General features: G+C 47.6%; 1 protein-coding gene across 3 annotated transcripts in view; it reads right to left on the bottom strand.

The window, feature by feature from the left end:
• Positions 1-16,461, bottom strand: part of LOC134579012 (uncharacterized) — a 147,669-nt gene that overhangs the window by 10,667 nt on the left and 120,541 nt on the right. For all 3 annotated transcript variants that reach the window (XM_063438149.1, XM_063438150.1, XM_063438151.1), the window contains 4 exons: positions 15,785-15,907; positions 15,501-15,695; positions 2,756-3,669; positions 1,608-1,857 (listed from right to left, as the gene is read on the bottom strand). In XM_063438149.1, the coding sequence (XP_063294219.1) occupies positions 1,608-1,857; positions 2,756-3,669; positions 15,501-15,695; positions 15,785-15,907 (1,482 nt within the window). The remainder of the gene's footprint in view (positions 1-1,607; positions 1,858-2,755; positions 3,670-15,500; positions 15,696-15,784; positions 15,908-16,461) is intronic.

Here is a 16,461-nt window from a genome sequence, read left to right as displayed (position 1 = left end):
CGTCACCTACATGTCGGAGGAAGCAGTGACTGACTGACACGTTCAGAGTATCACTAGGAGAGCCGTGGCCTAATGGCAGTGTTTGGGATTTGTGGTAAAGACGTCACCTACATGTCGGTGGAAGCAGTGACTGACTGACACGTTCAGAGTATCACTAGGAGAGCCGTGGCCGAATGGCAGTGTTTGGGATTTGTGGTAAAGACGTCACCTACATGTCGGAGGAAGCAGTGACTGACTGACACGTTCAGAGTATCACTAGGAGAGCCGTGGCCTAATGGCAGTGTTTGGGATTTGTGGTCACCTACATGTCGGAGGAAGCAGTGACTGACTAACACGTTCAGAGTATCACTAGGAGAGCCGTGGCCTAATGGCAGTGTTTGGGATTTGTGGTCACCTACATGTCGGAGGAAGCAGTGACTGACTAACACGTTCAGAGTATCACTAGGAGAGCCGTGGCCTAATGGCAGTGTTTGGGATTTGTGGTCACCTACATGTCGGAGGAAGCAGTGACTGACTGACACGTTCAGAGTATCACTAGGAGAGCCGTGGCCTAATGGCAGTGTTTGGGATTTGTGGTCACCTACATGTCGGAGGAAGCAGTGACTGACTAACACGTTCAGAGTATCACTAGGAGAGCCGTGGCCTAATGGCAGTGTTTGGGATTTGTGGTCACCTACATGTCGGAGGAAGCAGTGACTGACTAACACGTTCAGAGTATCACTAGGAGGGCCGTGGCCTAATGGCAGTGTTTGGGATTTGTGGTCACCTACATGTCGGAGGAAGCAGTGACTGACGAACACGTTCAGAGTATCACTAGGAGAGCCGTGGCCTAATGGCAGTGTTTGGGATTTGTGGTCACCTACATGTCGGAGGAAGCAGTGACTGACTAACACGTTCAGAGTATCACTAGGAGAGCCGTGGCCTAATGGCAGTGTTTGGGATTTGTGGTCACCTACATGTCGGAGGAAGCAGTGACTGACTAACACGTTCAGAGTATCACTAGGAGAGCCGTGGCCTAATGGCAGTGTTTGGGATTTGTGGTCACCTACATGTCGGAGGAAGCAGTGACTGACTAACACGTTCAGAGTATCACTAGGAGGGCCGTGGCCTAATGGCAGTGTTTGGGATTTGTGGTCACCTACATGTCGGAGGAAGCAGTGACTGACGAACACGTTCAGAGTATCACTAGGAGAGCCGTGGCCTAATGGCAGTGTTTGGGATTTGTGGTCACCTACATGTCGGAGGAAGCAGTGACTGACTAACACGTTCAGAGTATCACTAGGAGAGCCGTGGCCTAATGGCAGTGTTTGGGATTTGTGGTCACCTACATGTCGGAGGAAGCAGTGACTGACTAACACGTTCAGAGTATCACTAGGAGGGCCGTGGCCTAATGGCAGTGTTTGGGATTTGTGGTCACCTACATGTCAGAGGAAGCAGTGACTGACGAACACGTTCAGAGTATCACTAGGAGAGCCGTGGCCTAATGGCAGTGTTTGGGATTTGTGGTCACCTACATGTCGGAGGAAGCAGTGACTGACTAACACGTTCAGAGTATCACTAGGAGAGCCATGGCCTAATGGCAGTGTTTGGGATTTGTGGTCACCTACATGTCGGAGGAAGCAGTGACTGACTCGCAGTGGGTGATTACAGCAGCTCTCAAGTTCCTTCAGGAAGTACTGACTGTGGAAATCCCGCAGCTTCTCCAGGTTACCGAAAATAATCCCCCGCTTCCCGCGGAGGTCCTGAGGGAGGTCAAGTCGCTCCATTTCAGGAAAGTAATTTTCACTTATATACCACAGCGAACGGACATACTCCCTCTCAGTGGTCACCATCTCATCAATGATATGCCGCAGTTTACTAGAAGACAAAAGCAGTGAGCTGTATTAGATGCTTACTTCTCACTTATGTTTGTTATTACTTGAACCTATGTCCTGGAACGCTCCATACTTTGATATTCATGGTCGGTCATGCTCTTGGCAGTTTCCCATTCACAAGCCCAGTAGACTCAGTAGCTAAATCCACAATAGAGCATCACAATTTCTCAAAATAAAAAAAACGACTGCTGTTGCAGTAATATTAATACCAATTCTCCTTTATTTAAACAAGCTGAAAAGGCAATCCATATTTAAGAGTAAAAACAGCATGGCGTACAGACCCACTTGTTGGTATCACCACGCACCTGGACAGCCTTCTGTGAACCATAACCCTCTGCTGCTTATAGGACAAAGCTCCCCCAATGAACATTATGGGATGAAATGACGGACATTCAGAGATATCAGTCACGCTTTCTGTATGTTAATGCATAATCCCCATAATGGATTGAAACTGGGGTGGGGAGGGGGCAAACCCCAATCTATTCCACTAATGATTGGATAATAGACAAATACTAGAGGTTATTCATGAACTGACCCTTAAGTTTAATTGCAAATTCTAGCTGAAATAGCAGAAAGAGAACTTCTTCAAATTCAGTGATTTTAGACTAAGCTGTCAAATCCCGATGTCATTTTGTGTTGTTGCAATTACTGGATGTAGCTTTAGGTACAAATGTTTTATTTCAGGAGGGAGAGGAGGCTATTCAATTTTAAGTATGATATTCATGAAATAGTTTGACAAGACCCAGCACCTCACATTCCAATAACTGCAGCCAAAACGCCCCCCTTGGTTATCGGCCAATTCACTCCTAAAACCCCTTTAAAACCAAACTATGAGACATACTGATTGGGAGTTTCAGGATTGCAGTCATACGATTTACTACCTGCTGCGGCTTCTCCCGTCTGGTGAAGAGATGCTGCTCCGCCGTTCGCTGACCATCCGATCTGCTGACCAATCCAATGGGGGCGGTTGGCGGGGACTGCATGCACGCTCTGCAAGTTCTGTACTGCTCACTTCCAGTCCTTTGATGAACACTCCTGTGTTACCACGCCGGCCGGGCTCACTCAGCCTTCGCTGGCACCCGTGGGAGCCACCTTCGCTTCCTGGAAGGTCAAAGCTCTGAGCCTTTCTCAGTAACCGTCTGGTAAGAGGACGAGAAGTGGCGGCTGCAATGGAGGAGATCGATGAATCTTGGTGCTGGAAGTCAAGGCGAAGTTCGTCTCCAGGGATGCTTTGTAGGGACATTTTACGTGTCCTGAATGCGGAGGACACCAATGAACTGACACCTGACAGGGGGCTGCTTTTATAGGGAGCCTGCTCTGTAATGTTCCCAAACTCTGGTCGGTTACCAAGTACTCTCCCAAGCCTCCTCTCCCTAGGGCCGAGCGGGGAAGCTAGTGGTTGGTTTTGGAAATGGGACAGATTGCTATCTGTGTTGGAATGCATCTTTTCACCCATGCTCTCTGAGAGCCTGCGAGGACACATGGAGCCAGAACAATGTTGCTCTGCTGCTGCCAACTTTTTCGTCCTAAGTGCAGCCTCCATTTTCTTTTCAAACACATGTCTGGCCTCCTGGCACTTTGACCAGGCAAACTTCCACTGCTTTGCCCCACTTTCACTGTTCAGTTCGCATGCCAGTTCTCTCATTTCCACAAACACTTTCTCATCGATCTCGGCGTGCTGCACCTGGTACCTCTCCAGGCTCTCTAGGGCCACCCCGCACAGATCAGGGGAATTGCAATCGTCCAGGCTAATGGAGGCTAAATGCCGCATTCCATCCAGAGCCCACTCGTATGCCTGTAAACCACACAATTAAAACAGAAATTATTAGTCATTAGAAGAAATTACAAGAGACAGCAATCAGAATATTTTAGTAAGAGCATATATTTCTATTACCATAAGAACAAAAGCCTCGGTCTTCCACTTGGAACAACAGAAAATGTAAAATGATTGTCAGCTTCTGAGGAGAATGGCTGGCCGGGGAGGGCCGGGGAGTGGAGGATGGTCTTGCTGCACAGCTCGGGTACTGGAAGAGCTCTGTCTCCCTCCCATATGAACATCTCAGAAACAAATGAATCTTTATGATCGCAGCTTGGCCGGCCAGCTCACTGTGTGTACGGACTATCACCGGGGGCTGTTCTCAGACTCTCAACCCCCCACTGGCGACTGTGCATTTTATCTAACCAACAATTTTAATATACAAAATTACACAACTATCTCGATTTAACTCCACGTGTGTCAAAATAGTGCCACAGTTTATCTGCAAGGAATGCACAGAGCAATGACAAGTCCTGAGCTCAGATCAACATTTACACAATGCATCAACGGACACTGAACATTTAACTAACCAAAAGTCATGTTTTAGGAAGTGCTCAATGGAAATTTAGCTATTGCCATGGCAACCAACAGTGGAAATCTGCAGATTGCTCCACGTTTAGCATTTTACCCCAGAACTGTCCTTGATAAATAATCCCTATTGGCAAAACACGTATTTGATCACAGGCGGCACGGCTAGCGATTACAGATACACTCTGGGATTGCCCATAGTGCATTGCAGGAATGAAGCTATGCAGGAGTTAAGAGGCAGTCATTGTACAGCAGCAGAACAGTGCCACCGACCACGAGAACAAAAGGGTTCTCTTCATGTGGGAACTGGATAGCCGTGTACCATCCAACATGGGTCACCCAGACCGCCAGCTCTGGGGGATCTTTACAAACACGAGGGGGGCACAGCAGGCAGCTATGGGCATCAACCTGACAGATTATCAGTAATGCCAGATTCACGGAGTATTACAGTATCATAACACGGTCGCCCTACAAACAGACACAACACAGACAATGTTCATTTCCCAGAAACCCCTGCTGTAATATCTGTAAATGTATTCGCCCAGTTATAGATATCTCTCCAGCTTAGACTTTGACACGGTGTGTCAGGTATGATAAAATACTAACATGTAATGCGCACACTGTACAATACATTACAACCATGTGTGTAGATGAACGATATTTTCTCCTGAGTTTACCATTTTCTTCTTCCTTATGTTCTATAAATATACATGGAAAGACCCCAGGGAGTGGGCAATAAGTGTCCCCCATATCCCTACTCACAACTATCTGGGCGGATCGTTTAATTGTGACTGGCGGTATAGGTATAGGAGTAAATGCTATCCGATGCCAGACATGCTAAGAAAAACTCGCCATTAATCCGCTGTAGTGGTCACGTTGCCTCTCCTACCTCCCCAGCACAGGGTATTATCAATGTCCGTCTCTGTATATTCCCAGTTTACCAGACAATAAATAATTAACTGGAATGACAATGGCTGGAGACGGAACGTCCCACGCAACTAGAAAAACAGCTGGTGTGAAAATGGCAGAGTTCGGTCTAATGATAACATTTTATATCGAAGATATATGGAATCAGGTTTGGCGTGTTTCATTCTGGATCTATAACGTATGTCGCAGTAAATGCACAATATCCCTGGGTGGACGGTTTATTCTTCATTTGGTTTCCTGCCCCGCAGAGCAGGCAAGCTGCAGATGTTATTCCTATGCTCTCCAGATCCCAGTTACATCTGCTTTTCACAGCTTTTTAATATCTCTTTGTACCTTGCAAATTCCCTTGGGATTAACTAGCCAAGTAACTTCATGACAGCAGACGAGTCCTGCATGGCTTTATCTGGCTGGATTAGGTGGTGAGGGAAGGCCAGTGGAGCTGGAAGGACTGATCTCACATCTAATCTGGGCCTGTCCCATGTAAAGTGGACATGGCCGAGGTGTTCTTGCTGCTAGGGTAAGTCGAAGCATTGCCTCCCTGCATTGTGTGTACTGCCTGTACCATGGGAAAGCAATGTGGTGTGGGTGGATTAGCTAGTTCTCGGCGGACGATTGTGCAATCCCTGTAACAATGTATCTGCAAGGAGAGTAGCTCATATCCCGGGCAGTCGGACTGTCCTCTTGTATGGTAATAATGTTTTAGACAAGCGGACAGATGTGTGTGCTATTCATTCCCATTCAGCTTCATGGAAGTCGTGGACGCGGACTCACTTTATATGCAACATGTAAAGCAAGCCAAAAAAGGTCTTGACCTGTAACAGCTGCCGCTGAGATGGACCTATCAACACAGAGAACATCAACTGAAACAAAGGGCCTATCAAAAGAGGAGAATCTGACCTGTGCGGCCTGCATAGTCGCTCACCTGGCTGACTGGAAGGTGACAAACAGGACTGGTGGCTCTCAAGACCAGTGTCAGAATCAGCGGCTATACACTACGAACATGGCCGCTGTGCCCTCATTATCAAAGCTGGGAAATCGCTCTAAGACTGTTTCAAGTCAAACACGCAGCGACTGTCCGTAATAACTGCGCTATGCGTTTGGCGTGATTACATTCCACAGGACGGGATTTTACAGCCAGCGCACAGAAGGTTAACACGCAGCACCAAGTGTTCTCCTTTTCATGTCACTTTTTGTGTTCTGCTTCAATGACCAATGCTCAGAGACAGGACAAATAAGGTTCTGCGTGGCTGGAATTTTAATTCAGCTCAAAGGAATTAGCCAACAGGAGACCCTAACGGGAGATCGGATTCTGTGCTCTGGGGGAATCGAGAAAAACATACTCAGAGACCGGGATACGTGCTTATAACATCAGACAGATCCCAGGAATATAATCACTAAACCACATTATATAATCACATTAAATCCCTTTATATAAACACTGCGCAAATCACAATAAATCTCATTGCATATTCATTATAAATGATATTTTACATACACTCTATAAACACCAAGTCAGACACATTTGGGATGTAGTTTTTCAAAACAGAACCCTCCTAAAGGGCAAAATTAAACAGAGATACAGAACGACCACAGCTCCGGGGATACTAAACTACCATCTGGTAAAGAAGAATGATACCAGAAGTATACTTTGCTATGTATAGTACATCCCAGCTTTTACAGTACGCAGTCAATAACCAGTACGATGGCAGACTGTTAGTAATTGGCATAAATTGTAATTCATTTAAGGAATTTGTCAATTCCCAGAATGTGGGAATCCACACCTCTTGACCTGCAGCTGGGCGCTTCCATCTCGTCTCCCTGTCAATCATTGTTATAAGCTCCGCCCTTTACACCTGGCAGTCAGCATAGAGAGGGCCATCTCCATCTTAGCTCCCTGTCAGTCATTGTTATAAGCCCCGCCCTTTACACCTGGCAGTCAGCATAGAGAGGGCCATCTCCATCTTAGCTCCCTGTCAGTCATTGTTATAAGCCCCGCCCTTTACACCTGGCAGTCAGTATAGAGAGAGCCGCCTCCATCTTAGCTCCCTGTCAGTCATTGTTATAAGCTCCGCCCTTTACTCCTGGCAGTCAGTATAGAGAGAGCCACCTCCATCTTAGCTCCCTGTCAATCATTGTTATAAGCCCCGCCCTTTACACCTGGCAGTCAGTATAGAGAGAGCCGCCTCCATCTTAGCTCCCTGTCAGTCATTGTTATAAGCCCCGCCCTTTACACCTGGCAGTCAGTATAGAGAGAGCCACCTCCATCTTAGCTCCCTGTCAATTATTGTTATAAGCTCCGCCCATTACACCTGGCAGTCAGTATAGAGAGAGCCACCTCCATCTTAGCTCCCTGTCAATCATTGTTACAAGCTCCGCCCTTTACACCTGGCAGTCAGTATAGAGAGAGCCACCTCCATCTTAGCTCCCTGTCAGTCATTGTTATAAGCTCCGCCCTTTACACCTGGCAGTCAGTATAGAGAGAGCCACCTCCATCTTAGCTCCCTGTCAGTCATTGTTATAAGCTCCGCCCTTTACACCTGGCAGTCAGAATAGAGAGAGCCACCTCCATCTTAGCTCCCTGTCAGTCATTGTTATAAGCTCCGCCCTTTACACCTGGCAGTCAGTATAGAGAGAGCCACCTCCATCTTAGCTCCCTGTCAATCATTGTTATAAGCTCCGCCCATTACACCTGGCAGTCAGTATAGCGAGAGCCACCTCCATCTTAGCTCCCTGTCAATCATTGTTATAAGCTCCGCCCATTACACGTGGCAGTCAGAATAGAGAGAGCCACCTCCATCTTAGCTCCCTGTCAGTCATTGTTATACAATCTACCTCATCCTCACTCTATATAAGCCGCACTCACCCTCGCTATCCTACTGAGAGCTCTCTCTATAAGCCGCACTCACCCTCGCTATTCTACTGAGAGCTCTCTATATAAGCCGCACTCACCCTCGCTATCCTACTGAGAGCTCTCTATAAGCCGCACTCACCCTCGCTATCCTACTGAGAGCTCTCTATATAAGCCGCACTCACCCTCGCTATCCTACTGAGAGCTCTCTATAAGCCGCACTCACCCTCGCTATCCTACTGAGAGCTCTCTATATAAGCCACACTCACCCTCGCTATCCTACTGAGAGCTCTCTCTATAAGCCGCACTCACCCTCGCTATCCTACTGAGAGCTCTCTATATAAGCCGCACTCACCCTCGCTATCCTGAGAGCTCTCTATATACGCCGCACTCACCCTCGCTATCCTGAGAGCTCTCTCTATAAGCCGCACTCACCCTCGCTATCCTACTGAGAGCTCTCTCTATAAGCCGCACTCACCCTCACTATCCTACTGAGAGCTCTCTCTATAAGCCGCACTCACCCTCGCTATCCTACTGAGAGCTCTCTATAAGCCGCACTCGCCCTCGCTATCCTACTGAGAGCTCTCTATATAAGCTGCACTCACCCTCGCTATCCTACTGGGAGCTCTCGATATAAGCCGCACTCACCCTCGCTATCCTACTGAGAGCTCTCTCTATAAGCCGCACTCACCCTCGCTATCCTACTGAGAGCTCTCTCGATAAACCGCACTCACCCTCGCTATCCTACTGAGAGCTCTCTATATAAGCCGCACTCACCCTCACTATCCTACTGAGAGCTCTCTATATAAGCCGCACTCACCCTCGCTATCCTACTGAGAGCTCTCTATATAAGCCGCACTCATCCTCGCTTCCTACTGAGAGCTCTCTATATAAGCCGCACTCACCCTCGCTATCCTACTGAGAGCTCTCTATAAGCCGCACTCACCCTCGCTATCCTACTGAGAGCTCTCTATATAAGCCGCACTCACCCTCGCTATTCTACTGAGAGCTCTCTATAAGCCGCACTCACCCTCGCTATCCTACTGAGAGCTCTCTATATAAGCCGCACTCACCCTCGCTATCCTACTGAGAGCTCTCTATATAAGCCGCACTCACCCTCACTATCCTACTGAGAGCTCTCTCTATAAGCCGCACTCACCCTCGCTATCCTACTGAGAGCTGTCTATATAAGCCGCACTCACCCTCACTATCCTACTGAGAGCTCTCTATATAAGCCGCACTCACCCTCGCTATCCTACTGAGAGCTCTCTATATTAGCCGCACTCACCCTCGCTATCCTACTGAGAGCTCTCTATATTAGCCGCACTCACCCTCGCTATCCTACTGAGAGCTCTCTATATAAGCCGCACTCACCCTCACTATCCTACTGAGAGCTCTCTCTATAAGCCGCACTCACCCTCGCTATCCTACTGAGAGCTGTCTATATAAGCCGCACTCACCCTCACTATCCTACTGAGAGCTCTCTATATAAGCCGCACTCACCCTCACTATCCTACTGAGAGCTCTCTATATAAGCCGCACTCACCCTCAGGGCTGCTATTTACAAACTGCACAATACAGAGTCTACTATATATGGTAAAAGATATAATCGTATCGCCAGGGCAGCACTGACTCCGGCTGTAAATACAATGTGTCTGGAGCGGTTAGTGTTCTATTCACTATAACACAATACAAAAAAAAAAAACTACTAAAGATATAAATGTTCTTTATAGGATTGCACACTGAACCATCGTTATACGGGTAGAAACATTGCAAAACACTGCCTGGAACTGCAGGGGTTAAACCCATAGAAGAATACATCGGTTCCAAGTAGAACATTGAGAAAATCTCTACAGAGACAGCAGCATGCCCGGCTGGGGAGTGGACACCCACCCTCTACAGCTGGCATGTAAGGAATCTGTGCCCACATTCCGGATTGCAAGCTCTTGGGACTACTATTCTTCCATTCCATGCACAAAGACAACTGCATAGTAACACACCGTGTAACCCACACGATAAAACAGAAACGTGCATTTTATATTGAAGCAACAATCCCATTAGATTGCAAGCTCTTTGTACCAGGACACAAAGATCCTTTACAATGTGAGCTCAGTAGGTGAAGATAAGGTTTTTAACATGTCACTTGATGCAAACAAAATATAATGGGAAAATAATATTTGAAAAGCAATGAAATATTTGCATTTTCAGCCGATCTAAAAGCGAATCCTGGTGTTCAGATCTGGGACGTTTTGAATAAGTAGAAAATAATGAGGTGGCCTCCAGATACGGGCAATATTAAAATAAAAATATATACTGCTACCTGTAAGTCTGCAGGCAGCATGTCCGACCCTCAGTCTCTGCTCCCCTCTTCTCATGATCGGTCGGCAGAAGAAACAAGATTGTGGCGCCCAGACACTGCTCCCTACCAAGCCCTGCTATTCACAGGCAAATGTGAGGCAGCCAAGCAGATGGGCAAAGAATAGGGGGGATGGGACCAGTCCAAAAGTGTGAGTGGGGGGAGGAGGGCCCTTCATTTCACACCACACTACTCCCAGCCTATTATTTTATGGGGACGTACACAATCCAGCCATGGCAGGACAACAGTTCACTCAAACTCACCCTCGCTCCAGGCACACACGACCTAGCAAACACTCACTCTCCCTATAATCACACATCTGCTGGGACACACTCGCCCTCCCTCTGATCTCACACACACACACACACCTGCTGGGACACACTCACCCTCCCTCTGATCCCAAACTCACCCTCCCTCTGATCCCACACACCTGCTGGGACACACTCACCCTCCCTCTGATCCCACACTCACCCTATCCTCTGATCCCACACACCTGCTGGGACACACTCACCCTCCCTCTGATCACACACTCACCCTCCCTCCCTCCGTCTGATCCCACACACCTGCTGGGACACACTCACCCTCCCTCTGATCACACACTCGCCCTCCCTCCCTCCCTCTGATCCCACACACCTGCTGTGACACACTCACCCTCCCTCTGATCCCACACACCTGCTGTGACACACTCACCCTCCCTCTGATCACACACTCAGCCTCCCTCCCTCCCTCTGATACCACACACCTGCTGGGACACACTCACCCTCCATCTGATCCCACACTCACCCTCCCTCTGATCCCACACACCTGCTGGGACACACTCACCCTCCCTCTGATCCCACACACCTGCTGGGACACACTCACCCTCCCTCTGATCCCACACTCACCCTATCCTCTGATCCCACACACCTGCTGGGACACACTCACCCACCCTCCCTCCCTCTGATCCCACACACCTGCTGGGACACACTCACCCTCCCTCTGATCACACACTCACCCTCCCTCCCTCCCTCTGATCCCACACACCTGCTGGGACACACTCACCCTCCCTCTGATCCCACACTCACCCTATCCTCTGATCCCACACACCTGCTGGGACACACTCACCCTCCCTCTGATCACACACTCAGCCTCCCTCTGATCCCACACACCTGCTGGGACACACTCACCCTCCCTCTGATCACACACCTGCTGGGACACATTCACCCTCACTCTGATCACACACTCAGCCTCCCTCCCTCCCTCTGATCCCACACACCTGCTGGGACACACTCACCCTCCCTCTGATCACACACTCAGCCTCCCTCCCTCCCTCTGATCCCACACACCTGCTGGGACACATTCACCCTCCCTCTGATCCCACACTCAGCCTCCCTCCCTCCCTCTGATCCCACACACCTGCTGGGACACACTCACCCTCCCTCTGATCCCACACACTTTCTGGGACACACTCACCGTCCCTCTGATCCCACACTCAACCTCCCTCTGATCACACAACTTTTCTGAAACTAAACACTGCTACTCTCCACATAGTGCACATAATATCTGATGCTACGAAACCCAGGAGCTTGACACCTCATCTAACAAGCCACAAAAAAAAGAGTTTAAAATGTACCATGTGCAAAAAAACAAAAAAAACTCTTTATGAACCAAACAGAACAAATTATATTCCAAGCTGGGTCTTTAATCCAAACATTCTAATGTTTGCAATGTCCTAATGGGCTGGTGTTGGTTGGACAATCAGTGTCCTCGTTCTAGAGCAGAAAAGCGGTATTTTTTTAAAGATAAATTGACAGAACAACAAGTCAGAGGTAACGGATCTTTATACGCACCGTACAGGTCAGGGGTAACAGAGCTTTATACGCACCGTACAGGTCAGGGATAACAGATCTTTATACGCACCGTACAGGTCAGAGGTAACAGATCTTTATACGCACCGTACAGGTCAGGGGTAACAGATCTTTATACGCACCGTACAGGTCAGAGGGTAACAGATCTTTATACGCACCGTACAGGTCAGAGGGTAACAGATCTTTATACGCACCATACAGGTCAGGGGTAACAGATCTTTATACGCACCGTACAGGTCAGGGGTAACAGATCTTTATACGCACCGTACAGGTCAGAGGCAACAGATCTCTATACGCACCATACAGGTCAGAGGTAACAGATCTTTATACGCACCGTACAGGTCAGGGGTAACAGATCTTTATACGCACCGTACAGGTCAGGGGTAACAGATCTTTATACGCACCGTACAGGTCAGGGGTAACAGATCTTTATACGCACCGTACAGGTCAGAGGGTAACAGATCTTTATACGCACCGTACAGGTCAGGGGTAACAGATCTTTATACGCACCGTACAGGTCAGGGGTAACAGATCTTTATACGCACCGTACAGGTCAGGGGTAACAGATCTTTATACGCACCGTACAGGTCAGAGGTAACAGATCTCTATACGCACCGTACAGGTCAGAGGTAACAGATCTTTATACGCACCGTACAGGTCAGGGGTAACAGATCTTTATACGCACCGTACAGGTCAGGGGTAACAGATCTTTATACGCACCGTACAGGTCAGGGGTAACAGATCTTTATACGCACCGTACAGGTCAGGGGTAACAGATCTTTATACGCACCATACAGGTCAGGGGTAACAGATCTTTATACGCACCGTACAGGTCAGAGGTAACAGATCTTTATACGCACCGTACAGGTCAGGGGTAACAGATCTTTATACGCACCGTACAGGTCAGAGGTAACAGATCTTTATACGCACCGTACAGGTCAGAGGTAACAGATCTTTATACGCACCATACAGGTCAGGGGTAACAGATCTTTATACGCACCGTACAGGTCAGGGGTAACAGATCTCTATACGCACCATACAGGTCAGGGGTAACAGATCTCTATACGCACCGTACAGGTCAGAGGTAACAGAGCTTTATACGCACCGTACAGGTCAGGGGTAACAGATCTTTATACGCACCGTACAGGTCAGGGGTAACAGATCTTTATACGTACCGTACAGATCAGGGGTAACAGATCTTTATACGCACCGTACAGGTCAGGGGTAACAGATCTTTATACGCACCGTACAGGTCAGGGGTAACAGATCTTTATACGCACCGTACAGGTCAGAGGTAACAGATCTTTACACGCACCGTACAGGTCAGGGGTAACAGATCTTTATACGCACCGTACAGGTCAGAGGTAACAGATCTTTATACGTACCATACAGGTCAGAGGGTAACAGAGCTTTATACGCACCGTACATGTCAGGGGTAACAGATCTTTATACGCACCGTACAGGTCAGAGGGTAACAGATCTTTACACGCACCGTACAGGTCAGAGGTAACAGATCTTTACACGCACCGTACAGGTCAGGGGTAACAGATCTTTATACGCACCGTACAGGTCAGAGGTAACAGATCTTTACACGCACCGTACAGGTCAGGGGTAACAGATCTTTATACGCACCGTACAGGTCAGAGGTAACAGATCTTTATACGTACCATACAGGTCAGAGGGTAACAGAGCTTTATACGCACCGTACATGTCAGGGGTAACAGATCTTTATACGCACCGTACAGGTCAGGGGTAACAGATCTTTATACGCACCGTACAGGTCAGGGGTAACAGATCTTTATACGTACCGTACAGGTCAGAGGTAACAGAGCTTTATACGCACCGTACAGGTCAGAGGGTAACAGATCTTTATACGCACCGTACAGGTCAGGGGTAACAGATCTTTATACGCACCGTACAGGTCAGTGGTAACAGATCTTTATACGCACCGCACAGGTCAGGGGTAACAGATCTTTATTCCCACTGTACAGGTCAGAGGGTAACAGATCTTTATACGCACCGTACAGGTCAGGGGTAACAGATCTTTATACGCACCATACAGGTCAGGGCTAACAGCTTTATACGCACCGTACAGGTCAGGGGTAACAGATCTTTATACGCACCGTACAGGTCACAGGTAACAGATCTTTATACGCACCGTACAGGTCAGAGGGTAACAGATCTTTATACGCACCGTACAGGTCAGGGGTAACAGAGCTTTATACGCACCGTACAGGTCAGGGGGTAACAGATCTTTATACGCACCGTACAGGTCAGAGGTAACAGATCTCTATATGCACCGTACAGGTCAGGGGTAACAGAGCTTTATACGCACCGTACAGGTCAGGGGGTAACAGAGCTTTATACGCACCGTACAGGTCAGGGGTAACAGATCTTTATACGCACCATACAGGTCAGAGGGTAACAGATCTTTATACGCACCATACAGGTCAGGGGTAACAGATCTTTATACGCACCGTACAGGTCAGAGGTAACAGATCTTTATACACACCGTACAGGTCAGAGGGTAACAGATCTTTATACGCACCGTACAGGTCAGAGGGTAACAGATCTTTATACGTACCGTACAGGTCAGGGGGTAACAGATCTTTATACGCACCGTACAGGTCAGAGGTAACAGAGCTTTATACTGAATGTGTTTGACAGAAAGATCACAATCAATTTGTCTTTAGATATCTCCGGAATAACTCCTAGCTAAAAACCATGCAAACTCCAGCAATGACAGCACTGTGTGGGTTATCAATCATTTCAGCAATACCAGCACTATCCAGCAGAGGGCAAGCAGAACCAGTTGATAATTGATTTTTGTGCTTGCGGTGGGATTAGTGGACAGTATTCCTGCTTCCTTCTCTTCAGTGGAACTCCCTTAAGACTCGCAAACTATGATACCAGTTTTTTTTTTATTATTATTTTTCGTTTATCAAGCACAATACAAATTTGCTAAGTTTTTGTAAAAATGTTATTATGATATGAGTTTTAGAATAGATTGAGGAGGGAGCAAACTGGCACAGTCGAGATTCTTCACTGCGCTAAGTACGGAAAGGGTTAGTAGGGATAAGACTGATTGTGTGTATGAATCAGATGATTAATCACCCACATACACTTTATACAAAACTAAAGCAGTGTCTGACACTAACACGGCGAATGAAGGGTTAATCCCGGAATCCTGTACTAAGAGGTAACCCATACACAGCACATGTACGACCCGGAGGACATGTCAGACAGCTTACATGGAACACTTGGTGGTGTTTTGGGGTAGTTACTGCAGTTATTTTGCACTCACCTTGTCAAAGAACTGATAGAGCCGGACGGTCCTCTCCAGGCGTTGGCGGGATTCTTCCAGCCGTGCAGAGAATTCCCCCACCTTCTCCTTACATTTCTGTAACTTTAGCAGGTACTTCTTAACCTCCAAAGACAATAGCACATTCTCCCATCGCTCCATCGGCTGCAGAATCTCCCGGCCACGTCGGCAGTACTCCTACCACGAAACAAACACTGTATCTCTAATAAACGAATATAGCGGCTCGAACATCACACAAGCCATGGGTTACGCTCACAATGACTTACACAGGCCACACTCTCAAACTCCCTGAAGTGTCTCTGTGCTTGAAGGACGACTTCCAGAGAATCCTGTGTATCGCTGCATTCTCCCAGCAAACGCATGCCCACTGTCTCGATCCAGCCGCTGATCTGTGGGGAACACGGTGAGACAGAAAAACAGAATAATAATGTTTAGAGCACTTTGTATATAATCCATCTCTGTCTGCATAAAGCAATGGATTTATCCTCACAACGCATCCTATCTGTGGCAGATAAAGATTTCCCTTAAAGATGTAAATAAATATAAAGAACTTGCCGAAATGTATCCTGCTTATTATGGCTTTGGTTATTAAAAACAAGAAGTTTCCATTCCAGACGGGAAGCAGCATTTAGAATCTCAAATCAGAAGATCAGATGTTCTAAAAAGGTGTCACATGCTCTAAATACCCCACCAGGAGACGTCTGCTCTCCTTTCAGCGACAGATTCACCGCTTGCCTCTCGCAGGTTGTAGGTTAAAACGTTCACCGGATTCAGAAGGAGATGCAGAGGTTTTCCATCAGTTACTAGTTTATTAAAGTGATAAACGTGCCAAGTAACTGGACAAATTTGTTTTTATAAATTTTGCCAAAAAATAAATTAAATTCAAAATGTAATTTCTGGAGATGGCAAAGACACTGTTGCAGATTAAGACTTTGCGTAAATT

This window comes from Pelobates fuscus, chromosome 12 (assembly GCF_036172605.1).
Source record: "Pelobates fuscus isolate aPelFus1 chromosome 12, aPelFus1.pri, whole genome shotgun sequence".
NCBI classification, from domain to species: Eukaryota; Metazoa; Chordata; class Amphibia; order Anura; family Pelobatidae; genus Pelobates; species Pelobates fuscus.
This window is presented reverse-complemented; position numbering and strand designations above follow the sequence as displayed.